The sequence below is a fragment of the Schistocerca gregaria genome, chromosome 2, assembly GCF_023897955.1.
Source record: "Schistocerca gregaria isolate iqSchGreg1 chromosome 2, iqSchGreg1.2, whole genome shotgun sequence".
NCBI lineage: Eukaryota > Metazoa > Arthropoda > Insecta > Orthoptera > Acrididae > Schistocerca > Schistocerca gregaria.
This window is the reverse complement of record NC_064921.1, coordinates 736,245,818-736,262,816: the sequence shown is the minus strand read 5'-3', so window position 1 is coordinate 736,262,816 and position 16,999 is coordinate 736,245,818. Positions and strand designations below refer to the sequence as shown.

The window sequence follows — 16,999 nt, the reverse complement described above, 5'->3', positions numbered from 1 at the left end:
TTATACATTCTAACAACCAAAAGCAGTTTCTTTACACGAATATAGACTGAATTTCCAACACATTATTTAGCCACAGTACACTGTAATAATTGGAGGTTAGGAATCATAAGATTGTGGTTGTGATAATAGGTTGGAAAGCTGAATGATGGTTGTCGGAATGCTGAATTATGGTTTCTGTTCTCTGAACATCACTTTCACAAGTAACGTGTTCCTAGATTATGTCATTGCACCATGATGTACAAAGCTCTGCCTTGTGCAGCAGTAAGATAACTTTTTATCAGACTTCAATGATTCAACGAAAACAATAGGCCATAAATTTGCTTAAATGTTGGCGTTGGAGACAGTAACTATATCCCGAGAAAGGGGAATACAGTCATTGCACTTCCTGACGCGTCCATGCCAGCGCATACAATGTACGAGATAGCGTTCAAAAAGTACGAATGGGAACGTTTTATAAGTACTCTTGAGGGTCGGTTGCAGATATGTCTCCTTCCACACCATCATTTAATACCATGATCAAGGGTCGCCAGTTAGACAGTAACGCTTCTACCTACCAGACAGAATATTAACTAAAAAGGAAAATTAATCAGAATTCATTTTCACTCTGCAACAGATTGTCTGCTGTTTTGAAACTTCCTGAGCCAATAGAGCAATGCACCGTGAAAGTCAAACGTTCTGGGTTCAGTCTGGTGCAGAGTTTTAGTCTGCCTTGAAGTCTGAAAATCAGACTCATAAGAGTTTTCTAGCGGTTAGAAGGAAATGCAGTAAAATGGAATAATGCTGAATCTAGGACTTTTCTGTACCAAGTTCATTAAGTGGTTTGTTTAATGGATTTACGGTCGCCAGTGTATCTAGGCAAAGAAATGATTTTTCTACTGTTTCCTAACTTAATTTCAAAAACATATATAACTTTTCAGGATATGGTTCTGACAACACCCACATACATATAGTGTTGATCTAGAAAGGCCACGAATTCCTAGTCATCACCATGTGCTAAAAAAAAATGTCCAGGGGGAACTTCTTTGTTTGCAACTTTGTATAATCAACAAATTAAAGACTTAAATATTCTAAAAGTATAATACATATATTTAAGTTTATTAAGAGACTTTGTTTATATCTTTCTCTTGACAAAGGGTCTGTCAAAAACCAAAGGTAGGGTGTGGTCACTATGTATTGTCATTCAGTAATTTTATGCAACCCTACTTCATCGTTACTGATCTGCATATGCAATTTTCTTTTATAACTCTTTGTACTTTACTGAATCTCATTTACAATTAAAAGCGTTATATCTTTACCTTACTCAAGACTTATTGATTCACTCTCACTTCACTTATCGCCAGGAAGAGAGTAAGAATTTGTCTGAAAACATCTACTTCAGGTCTTAAGCAAGCTTCCACTTCAGCACTTCTAGTACGTAAATCATACATTAGTTTTAATTTCACTTTAAAAGTTAGTTCACAACAACTATTTTCAAACATTTGTTCAAAGATGAGAATTAGTGCTTGTAGATACTGAATAACGCACTTCAATTGTTTTTATAACAGTTTTACTCGAAATAATTATACACCAGGAAAGGACCATATACGGGCGAATGGTTAGGAATGAAATAAGAGGGTGCATCGAATTTCATGTTTAACGCAATAATAATAATTCAAGAAAAATCAATTTTGAATTAATGGTTCACGAACTACTCAAGAGGACGTCGTTATCAGGAGAAAGAAAACTGGCGTTCTACGGATCGGAGCGTGGAATGTCAGACCCCTTAATGGGGCAGGTAGGATAGAAAATTTAAAAAGGGAAATGGATAGGTTAAAGTTAGATATAGTGGGAATTAGTGAAGTTCGGTGGCAGGAGGAACAAGACTTTTCGTCAGGTGAATACAGGGTTATAAATACAAAATCAAATAGGTGTAATGCAAGATTAGCTTTAATAATGAATAGGAAAATAGGAGTGCGGGCTTTATTACAAACAGCATAGTGAATGCATTATTGTGGCCAAGATAGACATGAAGCCCATGCCTACTACAGTAGTACAAGTTTATATGCCAACTAGCTCTGCAGATGATGAAGAAATTGATGAAATGTATGATGAGATAAAAGAAATTATTCAGGTAGTGAAGGGAGACAAAAATTTAATAGTCATGGGTGACTGGAATTCGACAGTAGGAAAAGGAAGAGAAGGAAACTTAGTAGGTGAATATGGATTGGGGCTAAGAAATGAAAGAGGAAGCCGCCTGGTAGAATTTTGCACAGAGCATAACTTAGTCATAGCTAACACTTGGTTCAAGAATCATGAAAGTAGGTTCTATACATGAAAGAACCCTGGAGATACTAGAAGGATTGAGATAGATTATATAATGGTAAGACAGGGATTTAGGAACCAGGTTTTAAATTGTAAGATATTTCCAGGGGCAGATGTGGACTCTGACCACAATCTATTGGTTAAGAACTGTAGATTAAAACTGAAGAAACTGCAAAAAGTGGGAATTTAAGGAGACAGGACCTGGATAAACTGAAAGAACCAGAGGTTTTACAGAGTTTCAGGGAGAGCATAAGGGAACAATTGACAGGAATGGGGGAAAGAAATACAGTAGAAGAAGAATGGGTAGCTTTGAGGGATGAAATAGTGAAGGCAGCAGAGGATCAGGTAGGTCAAAAGACGAGGGCTAGTAGAAATCCTTGGGTGACAGAAGAAATACTGAATTTAATTGATGAAAGGAGAAAATATAAAAATGCAGTAAATGAAGCAGGCAAAAAGGAATACAAACGTCTCAAAAATGAGATCAGCGGGAAGTGCAAAGTGGCTAAGCAGGCATGGCTAGAGGACAAATGTAAGGATGTAGAGGCTTATCTCACTAGGGGTAAGATAGATACTGCCTACAGGAAAATTGAAGAGACCTTTGGAGAAAAGAGAGCCATTTGTGTGAATATCAAGAGCTCAGATGGAAACCCAGTTCTAAGCAAACAAGGGAAAGCACAAGGTGGAAGGAGTATATACAAGGGCGATGTACTTGAGGACAATATTATGGAAATGGAAGAGGATGTAGATGAAGATGAAATGGGAGATACTATACTGCGTGAAGAGTTCAATAGAGCACTGAAAGACCTGAGTCGAAACAAGGCCCTAGAGGTAGATAACATTCCATTAGAATTACTGATAGACTTGGGAGAGCCAGTCCTGACAAAACTCTACCATCTGGTGAGCAATATGAATGAGACAGCCGAAACTCCCTCAGACTTCAAGAAGAATATAATAATTCCAATCCCAACGAAAGTAGGTGTTAACAGATGTGAAAATTATCGAACTATCAGTTTAACAAGTCACAGCTGCAAAATACTAAAGCGAATTCTTTACGTACGAATGGAAAAACTGGTAGAAGTCGACCTCGGCGAAGATCAATTTGGATTCCGCAGAAGTGTTCGAACACGTGAGGCAATACTGACCCTACGACTTATCTTAGAAGAAAGATTTAGCAAAGGAAAACCTACGTTTCTAGCATTTGTAGACTTAGAGAAAGCTTTTGACAATGTTTACTGGAACACTCTCTTTCAAATTCTGCACGTGGCAGCGGTAAAATACGGGGAGCGAAAGGCTATTTACAATTTGTACAGAAAGCAGATGGCAGTTATAAGAGTCGACGGACACGAAATGGAAGCAGTGGTTGGGAAGGGAGTGATACAGGGTTGTAGCCTCTCCCCGATGTTATTCAATCTGTATATTGAGCAAGCAGTAAAGGAAACAAAAGAAAAGTTCGGAGTAGGTATTATCAATGGAGAAGAAATAAAAACTTTGAGGTTCGTCGATGACATTGTAATTCTGTCAGAGACAGCAAAGGACTTGGAAGAGAAGTTGAACGGAATGGGCAGTGTCTTGAAAAGAGGGTATAAGATGAACATCAACAAAAGCAAAACGAGGATTATGGAATGTAGTCGAATTAACTCGGGTGATGCTGAGGGAATTAGATTATGAGATGAGACACTTGTAGTATTAAAGGAGTTTTGCTATTTGGGGAGCAAAATGACTGATGATGGTCGAAGTAGAGAGGATATCAAATGTAGACTGGAAATGGCAAGGAAAGCGTTTCTGAAGAAGAGAAATTTGTTAACATCGAGTATAGATTTAAGTGTCAGGATGTCGTTTCTGAAAGTATTTGTATGGAGCGTAGCCATGTATGGAGGTGAAACATGGACGATAAATAGTTTAGACAAGAAGAGAATAGAAGTTTTCGAAATGTGATGCTACAGAAGAATGCTGAAGATTAGATAGGTAGATTATATAACTAATGAGCAGGTATTGAATAGAATTGTGGAGAAGAGGAGTTTGTGGCACAACTTGACTTGAAGAAGGGATCGGTTGGTAGGACATGTTCTGAGGCATCAAGGGATCACCTATCTAGTACTGGAGGGCAGCGTGGAGGGTAAAAATCGTAGAGGGAGACCAAGAGATGAATACACTAAGCAGATTCAGAAGGATATAGGCTGCAGTTGGTGCTGGGAGATGAAGAACCTTGCACAGGATAGAGTAGCACGGGGAGCTGCATCAAACCAGTCTCAGGACTGAAGACCACGAGAACAACAGCTTCTACAATTCTAATTTTACAGTCTGTAACCAGTTGGCTGCAGGTGGTGGTGGTGGTTAGTGTTTAACGTCCCGTCGACAACGAGGTCATTAGAGACGGAGCGCAAGCTCCGGTTAGGGAAGGATTGGGAAGGAAATCGACCGTGCCTTTTCAAAGGAACCATCCCGGCATTTGCCTGAAACGATTTAGGGAAATGACGAAGAACCTAAATCAGGATGGCTGGAGACGGGATTGAACCGTCGTCCTTCCATATGCGAGTCCAGTGGTTGGCTGCAGGAGTTGGGTGTGTCGGATAGAAAGGCAGCTACACTACCCATGGTACGGAATACAAGAGTCTTGAAGTATGGACTAATTTATTATTCTTGGCGTCGTTTTAACGTCCATAACATAGCCTAGCAACTTGTACCAAAGCTGTAATACTTCAGCAGTCGTCATCCGAGGCTGCTGTCCAACAATTTCCAGACAAGGTATCGCCTGCTCCGTCCGACTGTTGCCTCTTTCACTGATGCCTACAGACTGTATCCTCTCGTTCCCGCGCACTCTACAGGAAAGCGCGCAATAAACCCAAGCCAACCCACAGTAACTTCCATATAGTATAAAAGCACTCCATCTTTTGCGTAACACATATCCCACACATTGTACTAAGCGTGTACCATTTTTGCAAATGACAACTTGGACAAATATATGAAATCACATACATGAAGATTTTCATTCATGCACGACAAAATACGAGGTTTGGAAATAAAAAAGTGGCAACTCTTTATTCACAACCGATACAAAAGAGTTACATGTTTGCACCTCTTGCTGTCCTTCCGAGCCGTCACCAGCGTTGTTTAGAACCCATTACCAGCGGAGTGGAAGGTGTAGTATGCCGTTAGCAGAGCCTGTTCTGTTGATGCTGCGAATGGAGCGGTCTAAAGTTATGTTGATTCTCGTGTACGACTGTGATGATGTTATCCTAACGCATTACGTTCCTCAACGGCAGATCGTGGACGCACAGTATTACTGTTCGTTTTTGGAGCATCACCTGCGACCAGCTTTGCGAAAGAAACGGCGTCAGTTTCTGCGCAACGCAACCATCATTTTGGACGACAATGCGCGGGCGCATACAGCGCAAGCTATGGCTGCTCTGTTCGGTCGATGGGACTGGGAAGTACTGTACCATCCACCATACTCCCCGGACTTAAGTCCTTGTGGCTTTGGTTTGATTCCGAAGATGAAGGAACCACTTCGTGGCATTTGCTTTAGAACTGTTCCAGAGATTCAACAGGCAGTAGACCGCTTCATTCACACCATCAACAGAACAGGCTTTGCTAACGGTATACTACGCCTTCCACATCGCTGGCATCGGGTTCTACACAACGCTGGTGACTACTTTGAAGGACAGTAACAGGTGCAAACGTGTAACTCTTTTGTATCGGTTGCGAATAAATAATTGCTACTATTTAAGTTACAACACTTGTATTATTTACTAAATTATACATTTCAAACATTTTTTTTACATAAGTTACAAATATACACTAGCAAACAACACTAACATCATGTATATCACATTTTTCACATAGTCTTTCATGTCACAGTTATGTTGCGACAAGTTTTAAATGCAATTTTTTTTAAAATTTAGATGACTGATTGAATAATAGTGTTGTACAAGCAGTCAAGGAACTGAACTGCAGCAATCACAGATGGACCATCGCGGGAATTGCTCCGCAGATGTGCATACCAATAGAGAGTGAGTGCTCATTCAATCGTCTGAGATCATTGCAGGAAAAATTGTGTTTATGGCTGGTTCCGTAATCACTGTCATCTGCACACGATGGTGGCGACTCTGGACTTCCTTGAGCGTCAGTCACACCGTCGATATAAATGATTTCCTCAGTCGCATCATTAAGGGCGACGAGACATGGATCCACTAGTGTTTAACACTTGCAAGAGAGTGTCTTCGCGGAGGCGATGCGAAGTCGCACCATTAACAGGGAAGATCTTGGCCATAGTTTCTTCACTGAGAAGGATTTGTGTACACAGATTTTATAGCAAAGGGTACAGCCGTTAATGACGATTCGTACCGTGCAACACTGACATCGCTGAGCAACGCCGTAAAGGCCAGGAGGCGTGGAAAATCTCGTGCAGAACAATGCAACACCCAGCAAGCGTGCACAGTGCAAGATTTCAAGCTTTGCCTCAGTATTTCCGATGAGATATTTGGAAAAGTCCGCCATACAGCCCATATCTTGCACCATACTGTTTCCATCTTTTCGACACACTGAAGGAAGGGGGGCGGGGGAGGGGTGGAAGAGACTTGTCATCTATGAGGTCGTTCACATAGCGGTTATCGAATAGCTCGGTGACGAAGAAGCAGTTTTCTATCGTCGAGGAACTGAACGACTGGTAGGATGCTGCGACCGTCATTTAGGAGACCTGCTGACTGTTGAACCATAGTGTCATGTGTAGGTGTCAATTTTGAACTGTAACGAAACATTCAATAAAAGTTGCTTGACCTGGTATGATAACGTGTAACTTAACTTTTGAAGGTCTCTCGTATATTATATCAGCCAAATGAAATGAAATGAATGGGTCTGTCGTTGAGAAAATGATTGCAGATGAAATGAGGTGAAATGATATCAGGACAAACCGTTCAGGTTTGCTGAACTTGCACCGTAAGAGTTTACAGCACGGTACAGCCGTTAATGAAGATTCGTACTGTGCAACACTGACATCGCGGAGCAACGCCGTAAAGACCACCAGGCGTGAAAACCATCAAAAAAAAAAAAAAAAAAAAAAAAAAAAAAAAAAAAAAAAAAAAAAAAAAAGGTTCAAATGGCTCTGAGCACTATGGGACTTAACTACTGTGGTCATCAGTCCCCTAGAACTTAGAACTACTTTAACCTAACTAACCTAAGGACATCACACAACACCTAGCCATCACGAGGCAGAGAAAATCCCTGCCCCGCCGGGAATCGAACCCGGGAACCCGGGCGTGGGAAGCGAGAACGCTACCGCACGACCACGAGATGCGGGCCACAGCAAAGCAACACCCCTCACCGCGCGCACAGTGCAAGCTTTCAAGCTTTTCTTCATTGTTACACATGAGATGTTTGGAAGCGTCCGCGATACAGCCCATATCTTGCACCATGCTGTTTCCATCTTTTCGACAGACTGATGGAAGAAGGGGGGGGGGGGGGGTGGAAGAGATTTGGTATCTATGAGGCCGTTCATATAGCGGTTATCGTATAGCTTGGTGACTGAGAAGCAATTTTCTATAGTTGAGGAACTGAACGACTGGTAGAATGCTGCGACCGCCATTTATGGAGACTTGCTGACTGTTGAACCACAGTGTCATGTGTACATTTCACTTTGAACTGTAATGCAACATTCAATAAAAGTTACTTGACCTAGTATGATAACGTGTAACTTAACTTTTGAACGTCTGTCTTATATGATATTAGCTAAATGAAATGAAATGAATGGATCTATCGTCGAGAAAATGTTTGTAGGTGAAGTGAGGTGTAAAATGATATCAGAACAAACCGTTCAGGTTTGCTTAACCTGCACTCTAAGAGTTTATAGCAAAGGGTAGAGCCGTTAATGAACTTTGCAGCAGTGTTTCCGATGAGATGTTTGGAAGCGCCTCGCGATACAGCCCATATCTTGCACCATGCTGTTTCCATCTTCTCGACAGGCTGAAGGAAGTGGTGGAGTGAGGGGGCGAGGGGTTGGAAGAGATTTGTCATCTACATCTACATCTACATTTATACTCCGCAAGCCACCCAACGGTGTGTGGCGGAGGGCACTTTACGTGCCACTGTCATTACCTCTCTTTCCTGTTCCAGTCTCGTATGGTTCGAGTTTCTCATCTATGAGGACGATCACATAGCGGTTATCGAATAGCTTGGTGACCAAGAAGTAGTTTCCTATCGTCGAGGAACTGAACGACTGGTAGAATGCTGGGACCGTCATTTATGGAGACTTGCTGACTATTGAACCACAGTGTCATGCTTAAGTATCACTTTGAACTGTAATGGAACATTCAATAAACGTTACTTGACCTGGTATGATAACGTGTAACTTACCTTTTGAAGGTCTCTCGTATATTATATCAGCTAAATGAAATGAAATGAATGAGTCGGTCGTCGAGAAAATGATTGCAGATGAAATGAGATCAAATAATATGAGGGCTAACCGTTCAGGTTTGTTGAATCTGCACTGTAATGAATGAGTCTACATCATTCACAGACAGGCAAACAGGGTGTACACATCTCTGTCTCATTCCGCCTATTCCTGTGCATCGGTGTATGTGCTTATGTGTGTGTAAACACGAGTACATTTGGTTAATAGCCAGCAAAGACAAGAGGTAGTAATGCGAAGTGATTACTTCTAGGAATCTGTTTTTCTTATTGTTTCACGCGTTCCACACACCATATGTGTGATAAAGGTAAGCTCAAACTGTATATTTACGAAAGACAACCATTTATCAGCAATGCTTGTTGTACACGGTGACAACGGAGCAGACAGCGTCATAAATGACTTTTACAAAGGATAGACCTATATCCTCCCGTCTGCTCATTAGTCACGAACTTTTTCGTGTAGTGTGTCAGTGGGCGGGTCACAGGCAAGTGATAGGAAGAAGACGGGAAGTCCCCTGGCAAGGTCGCCCTCCACTACTTAAAACCAAAGGTCATTGTCGGATGTAGCAGACTTGCCATGGCGCATCACAGAACCGCCATGTCCGCCTCGTGGCAGCCGCTATTGATTGTGCTGCTAGCACCTCTGACTTGTCTGGCGACGTGTGGTAATCGGCCCATCGCCTCCACACCGCTGGGCCAAGTTCTGGGTTCGACGCTGACGACGCTCGACGGCAAAAACTTCTCAGTCTTCCGTGGAATACGCTACGCTAAGGCGCCTGTTGCTGACTTGCGCTTCAAGGTATGTATGTATATCTTCAGTCATACTCTGCAAACCCCTGTGACGTGGAAGAGGCAGAGGATACTTCTTCCCAGTCTATACACGTATGGTGCGCGGAAAGAGTGACTGATTAAACATCACTGTGCGCGCTGCCGTTAGTATAATATTGTCTTCGCGAGTTCTATAGGAGCGAATGATACGAGGTTGAAGTATATTCCTAGATTAATCACTCAAAGTTGGTTCTAGAAACTTCCTAAGTAGACTTTCAAGGAAAAGTTTGCGTCTGCCTTCAAGAATCTGCCAGTTCAGTTCTCTCAGCACTTAAGTGGCATTACCCGTGGGTCAAACAAAATGTGACAATTTGTGCTGCCTTTCTCTGTAACGATCATTATCCCCAGTTGGTCCCATTGAGTATGGGTCCCAAACACTTGAGCAATATCCTGGAATGGGTCGCACTAGTGTTTCGTAAGCAATTTCCTTTGTAGACTTATTCCATTTCGTTAATATTCTTCAAAAATGGTTCAAATGGCTCTGAGCACTATGGGAATTAACATCTGAGGTCATCAGTCCCCTAGAACTTAGAAATACTTAAACCTAACTAACCTAAGGACATCACACACATCCATGCCTGAAGCAGGATTCGAACCTGTGACCGGAGCGGTCAGACTGAAGCGCCTAGAACCGGCTAATATTCTTCAAATAAACCAAAGTTTGCTACCTGCTTCCCCTACGAATGAGCCTATATGATCGTTCCATTTCATATCTCTACAAGTGTTACATTCAGTTATTTGAATGAGCTGTCGGATTCCAATTGTGGCTCTTTGATATTGTAGTCATACGATACTACATTTTTTCGTTTTGAGAAGAGACAGTTTCACGTTTTCTGAACATTTCAAGCAAGCTGCCAATCTTTCCACCACTTCCAAATTTTACCAAGATGAGACTGAATTTTTGTCTAGCTTTCGTCAGCCAGTACTTCATTACAGATACATCATCCGAGCGAAGTCTGGATTACTATCGTCTGTTAGGTCATTAATAAACAACATGAACAGCGAAGGTCCCAACACACTTTCCTGGATCACACCCGAATTTACTTCTCCAACAATGTCTCCCCATCCAAGATAATATGCTGCGTCCTCCCTGTATAAATATTCTCAGTCCAGTCGCAAACTTCGATTGATGCTCCATACGATAATAACCCTAGATATGGCACTGAATCAAATTATTTTCGGAAATCGGGAAAAACTGCATCTACCTGACTGCCTTGATCCATGGCTTTCAGAATGTCATTGACAAAAGCTCGATCTGAGTTTCACATGACCGATGTTGTCGGAATGCAGATGGTTTGTACGGAGGAGGCCATTTGGTTGTAGATATTTCATTCCGTCTGAGCTCAGAACAGGACTATACTCTCAGATACTACAACAAATGGATGTCTAAGATATTGGACGGTAGTTCTGTGGATCACTTCTGCTACCCTGCTTTGTATACCGGTGTGACCTGAGCACTCAGTCACCTGCATCTACACTAGCTGCTACATTTTTGAATGTAGATGAGACTATTCTACCTTGGTTACTTTTCAGACTTATGCCTCTTGCCAGCCCTGCCATAGAAGCTTAATGTACGTTCATAATGTACGTTCCATTATAAATGACTGCATTTACTTTTTATGTGCCACAGTCTTTTTCTGAAATTACAAAAATTATTCCTGATCATGTACCTAGGAACAAATATTCGACTGAAACTTAAAAGCTTTGCAATCGAGAAAATCGTGCCAGTACTGTATCTGACTGCCTGTCTGCTATACTGTTGCTCTACAACATACCAATAATCAGTAAGTGAAATAAAATTTAGCGAAAGTATCATGAAAAACCAGTTCCGGTTAAAAACAATTTTAAAAAAAGAAGCTACTGTAAACCATCACAAATTTCATTTTCGAGACAGGTAAAATTGTTAAGACATTAAAGAAACTCAGTTCATGTGGAAGTGTCACAAGTTTGATGTTAAAAGACCTTCTGTGTCGAGGTGCAAGACCCTGCACCACTGATAAAATATGACTTAACAGTCCACACGTTACATAAGCAGTCCTAAAAATATTTAACATTTTACTCACCATAAAGTTTTGTACCAGAGAAACTAATAACATGTTCCGAAACCCTTTAAAACACTGTCGGAAAAAAATCACTACTGAGATGGACTTTGAGAAAGTGGCTGAACGTTGGAAGAAGGCAGAAAGATTGCTCTGACGAGAACGGTGTTTCTGCCATGTTGTTAAGACGAGAGAGATAAGATTGAAGAGACGTGTAGCACAGAATGTACTTTGGTATGTCAGTACGGGAAACAGGGCATGGAAACCTCTGCGCCTGTCAGCACACAAGCAGGATAGCTGTGCATACGGTGGTGAAATACACTCCTGGAAATGGAAAAAAGAACACATTGACACCGGTGTGTCAGACCCACCATACTTGCTCCAGACACTGCGGGAGGGCTGTACAAGCAATGATCACAAGCACGGCACAGCAGATACACCAGGAACCGCGGTGTTGGCCGCCGAATGGCGCTAGCTGCGCAGCATTTGTGCACCGCCGCCGTCAGTGTCAGCCAGTTTGCCGTGGCATACGGAGCTCCATCGCAGTCTTTAACACTGGTAGCATGCCGCGACAGCGTGGACGTGAACCGTATGTGCAGTTGACGGACTTTGAGCGAGGGCGTATAGTGGGCATGCGGGAGGCCGGCTGGACGTACCGCCGAATTGCTCAACACGTGGGGCGTGAGGTCTCCACAGTACATCGATGTTGTCGCCAGTGGTCGGCGGAAGGTGCACGTGCCCGTCGACCTGGGACCGGACCGCAGCGACGCACGGATGCACGCCAAGACCGTAGGATCCTACGCAGTGCCGTAGGGAACCGCACCGCCACTTCCCAGCAAATTAGGGACACTGTTGCTCCTCGGGTATCGGCGAGGACCATTCGCAACTGTCTCCATGAAGCTGGGCTACGGTCCCGCACACCGTTAGGCCGTCTTCCGCTCACGCCCCAACATCGGGCAGCCCGCCTCCAGTGGTGTCGCGACAGGCGTGAATGGAGGGACGAATGGAGACGTGTCGTCTTCAGCGATGAGTCGCTTCTGCCTTGGGGCCAATGATGGTCGTATGCGTGTTTGGCGCCGTGCAGGTGAGCGCCACAATCAGGACTGCATACGACCGAGGCACACAGGGCCAACACCCGGCATCATGCTGTGGGGAGCGATCTCCTACACTGGCCTTACACCTCTGGTGATCGTCGAGGGGACACTGAACAGTGCACGATACATCCAAACCGTCATCGAACCCATCGTTCTACCATTCCTAGACCGGCAAGGGAACTTGCTGTTCCAACAGGACAATGCACGTCCGCATGTATCCCGTGCCACCCAACGTGCTCTAGAAAGTGTAAGTCAACTACCCTGGCCAGCAAGATCTCCGGATCTGTCCCCCATTGAGCATGTTTGGGTCTGGATGAAGCGTCGTCTCACGCGGTCTGCACGTCCAGCACGAACGCTGGTCCAACTGAGGCGCCAGGTGGAAATGGCATGGCAAGCCGTTCCACAGGACTACATCCAGCATCTCTACGATCGTCTCCATGGGAGAATAGCAGCCTGCATTGCTGCGAAAGGTGGATATACACTGTACTAGTGCCGACATTGTGCATGCTCTGTTGCCTGTGTCTATGTGCCTGTGGTTCTGTCAGTGTGATCATGTGATGTATCTGACCCCAGGAATGTGTCAATAAAGTTTCCCCTTCCTGGGACAATGAATTCACGGTGTTCTTATTTCAATTTCCAGGAGTGTATGATCAAAGAGTCGAACATCACAGACATAAAGAACACAGTCATCCTCAACCTGTTCCAGACGTCAAAGTCACCAGGCAGCAGCAAATGAGGAATGGGTTTTGTAAAAAGATATACAGCAAAACCTGTAGAGTATATTTGGATGAATGACATCAGAGATTTAATTGACAGGCTGATGGTGATTAACGGTGAAGAGAATGCAGGAAATAATAGTTATCATAACGAAAAAATAAGCGTAACGAAAATGCTCACCAGTAAATTTAACTACTTTATAGTGAACAAAAATGTTCAAATGTGTGTGAATTCCTAAAGGACCAAACTGCTGTCGTAATGGTCCCTAGACTTACACACTACTTAAACTACCTTATGCTAAGGACAACACACCCACCCATCCCCGAGGGATGACTCGAACCTCCGGCGGGAGGGATCGCGCAGTCCATGACATGAAGCCTCAAACCACGCGGTCGCTACGTGCGGCTTATAGTGAGCAATCCAAACGGAATTCCGTACTTCAGTAGATTTCTGAATAATCTCCTCACGCGTTCTGGAAGTCAGAAAAGCATGATAAAGGCCTAGTCAATACGCTAATTAACAAGTTACCATTCGAAATGCATCTTCCAGGCTTTCGATTTTGCGGCCCAGGGACAAAATTAGATGACAGATAAGTGCGTGGAGATGTAGGAATTAATCATTTAGATGAAGCTTGCAAGAGATATGAAATTGCATACAGAGACCATACAGATCTGGAAAATAGGCATAAAGCAGATAAAGAATTGCAGAAGGCAGGAAAAGAGAGAATTTTAAGCAAAGATGCATCGGTAGGGGAAAGATTAACTTCTACTGCTGCTGCGGGGATAATGTAAGGAAAACAAAAATTAGGAATGGGTTTAGTAGACGGTAATGGGTGGACATTATAATTTTTTCTCCTGTTAATAAATGAACGGATTTATTATTGATTTTAAGTCAAGCCAACAGCCAGAACTATTGAGCTAAAGCACTCCAACGACGAACTGAAAAGTCATGGCTTTCTTGATAATTTTCTTACTGAAACACAGATAAACTGAAAGCCAGCAAAGTTAAAAAAGGGTGGCAGTTTACTCCTAACTTTATCTATTTCTGTTGTGAAAAAATTACTTGAAAGTCTTACAGCAACAACAACAACAAAAAGAAGGTAAACACGCAGGCGGATTCTTGCCGCTGATTTTAGCTGCATTGGACGCAACTGGTTCGTTGGCTGGTGGTGCTGCAGAAATTACTAGCGCTATCCAAAAAAAAAAAACAGGAAGTAGATGCTGAGTTGGCAGAACAGAAGAGAAATAACCTAGAAATGGAGAAAAAAATAACAGGGTCAAGGTTGCCTATGAAATCATGCCTTAAAAAAATAAATCGAAGATATGATGCAAAAGTATAGCCATCCGCTTACCAATTTTGTTATACACTACTGGCAATTAAAATTGCTACACCACGAAGATGACGTGTTACAGACACGAAATTTAACCGACAGGAAGAAGATGCTGTCATATGCAAATGATTAGCTTTTCAGAGCATTCACAAAAGGTTGGAGCCTGTGGCTACACCTACAACGTGCTGACATGAGGAAAGTTTCCAACCGATTTCTCATACACTAACTGCAGTTGACCGGCGTTGCCTGGTGAAACGTTGTTGTGATGCCTCGTGTAAGGAGAAGAAATGCGTACCATCACGTTTGCGACTTTGATAAAGGTCGGATTGTAGCCTATCGCGATTGCGGTTTATCGTATCGAGAATTTGCTGCTCGCGTTGGTCGAGATCTAATGACACTAAGCAGAATATGGAATCGCTGGCTTCAGGAGGGTAATACGGAACGCCGTGCTGGATCCCAACGGCCTCGTATCACTAGCAGTCGAGATGGCAGGCATCTTATCCGCATGGCTGTAACGGATCGTGCAGCCACGTCTCGATACCTGAGTCAACAGATGGGGACCTTTGCAAGACAACCATCTGTACGAACAGTTCGACGACGTTTGCAGCAGCATGGACTATCAGCTCGGAGACCATGGCTGCGGTTACCCTTGACGCTGCATCACAGACAGGAGCGCCTGCGGTGGTGTACTCAACGACGAACCTGGGTGCACGAATGGCAAAACGTAATTTTTCGGATGAGTCCAGCTTCTGCTTACAGCATCATGATGGTCGCATCCGTGTTTGGCGACATCGCGGGGAACGCACATTGGAAGCGTATATTCGTCATCGCCATACTGGCGTATCACCCGGCGTGATAGTATGGGGTGCCATTGGTTACACGTCTCGGTCACCTCTTGTTCGCATTGACTGCACTTTGAACAGTGGACGTTACATTTCAGATGTGTTACGACCCGTGGCACGACCCTTCATTCGATCCCTGCGAAACCCTACATTTCAGCAGGATAATGCACGACCGCATGTTGCAGGTGCTGTACGGGCCTTTCTGGGTACAGAAAATGTTCGACTGCTGCCCTTGCCAGCACATTCTCCAGATCTCTCACCAATTGAAAACGTCTGTTCAATAGTGACCGAGCAACTGGCTCGTCACAATACGCCAGTCACTACTCTTGATGAACTGTGGTATCGTGTTGAAGCTGCATGGGCAGCTGTACCTGAACACGCCATCCAAGCTCTGTTTGACTCAGTGTCCAGGCGTATGAAGGCCGTTATTGCGGCCAGAGGTGGTTGTTCTGCGTATTGATGTCTCAGGATCTGTGCACCCAAATTGTGTGAAAATGTAATCACATGTCAGTTCTAGTATAATATATTTGTCCAATGAATACCTGTTTATCATCTTCATTTCTTCTTGGTGTAGGATTTTTAATGGGCAGTAGTGTAGAAAAATTAGTGAAGCAACTGAAAATCGCAAATGTTAGAGGCGTCTTTATGATCGGTGAACCATCGGAAAAAGCAGCAAAAGTCGAAGCAGGAATTGCTAACTCAGGCACGCCTAATAACGTAGGCCCTCACTAGATATGTTAATTCAAAAATCGCGGTGAAAAATTTGTGTTTGACTCGTTCGTTGACGATATTCCACAATTATTAGTGAACTACCTAGGCCGAGGTAACTTGTTTTAGAACGTGGAGAGCGTTCAAAATTTTGATCGGTAGGCAGGGGTAAAATACAGGGAGCGAAAGGCTATTTACAATTTGTACAGAAACCAAATGGCAGTTATAAGAGTCGAGGGGCACGAAAAGGTAGCAGTGGTTGGGAAGGGAGTGAGACAGGGTTGTAGCCTCTCCCCGATGTTATTCAATCTGTATATTGAGCAAGCAGTAAAGGAAACAAAAGAAAAATTTGGTGTAGGTATTAAAACTCATAGAGAAGAAATAAAAACTTTGAGGTTTGCCGATGACATTGTAATTCTGTCACAGACAGCAAAGGACTTGGAAGAGCAGTTGAACGGAATGGACGGTCTCTTGAAAGGTGGATATAAGATGAACATCAACAATAGCAAAACGAGGATAATAGGATGTAATCGAATTAAGTCGGGTGATGCTGAGGGAATTAGATTACGAAATAAGACACTTAAAGTAGTAAAGGAGGTTTGCTATTTGGGTAGCAAAATAACTGATGATGGTCGAAGTAGAGAGGATATAAAATGTAGACTGACAATGGCAAGGAAAGCGTTTCTGAAGAAGAGAAATTTGTTAACATCGAGTATAGATTTAAGTGTCAGGAAGTCG

At 43.1% G+C, this 16,999-nt stretch overlaps 1 protein-coding gene across 1 annotated transcript in view; it reads left to right on the top strand.

The window, feature by feature from the left end:
• The first annotated feature begins 9,249 nt into the window (after window positions 1–9,249).
• Window positions 9,250–16,999, top strand: part of LOC126334885 (juvenile hormone esterase-like) — an 84,501-nt gene continuing 76,751 nt past the window's right edge. Inside the window, exon 1 of the mRNA XM_049997583.1 lies at window positions 9,250–9,502. Coding sequence (XP_049853540.1) covers window positions 9,281–9,502 — 222 coding nt within the window. The 5' untranslated portion in view covers window positions 9,250–9,280. The remainder of the gene's footprint in view (window positions 9,503–16,999) is intronic.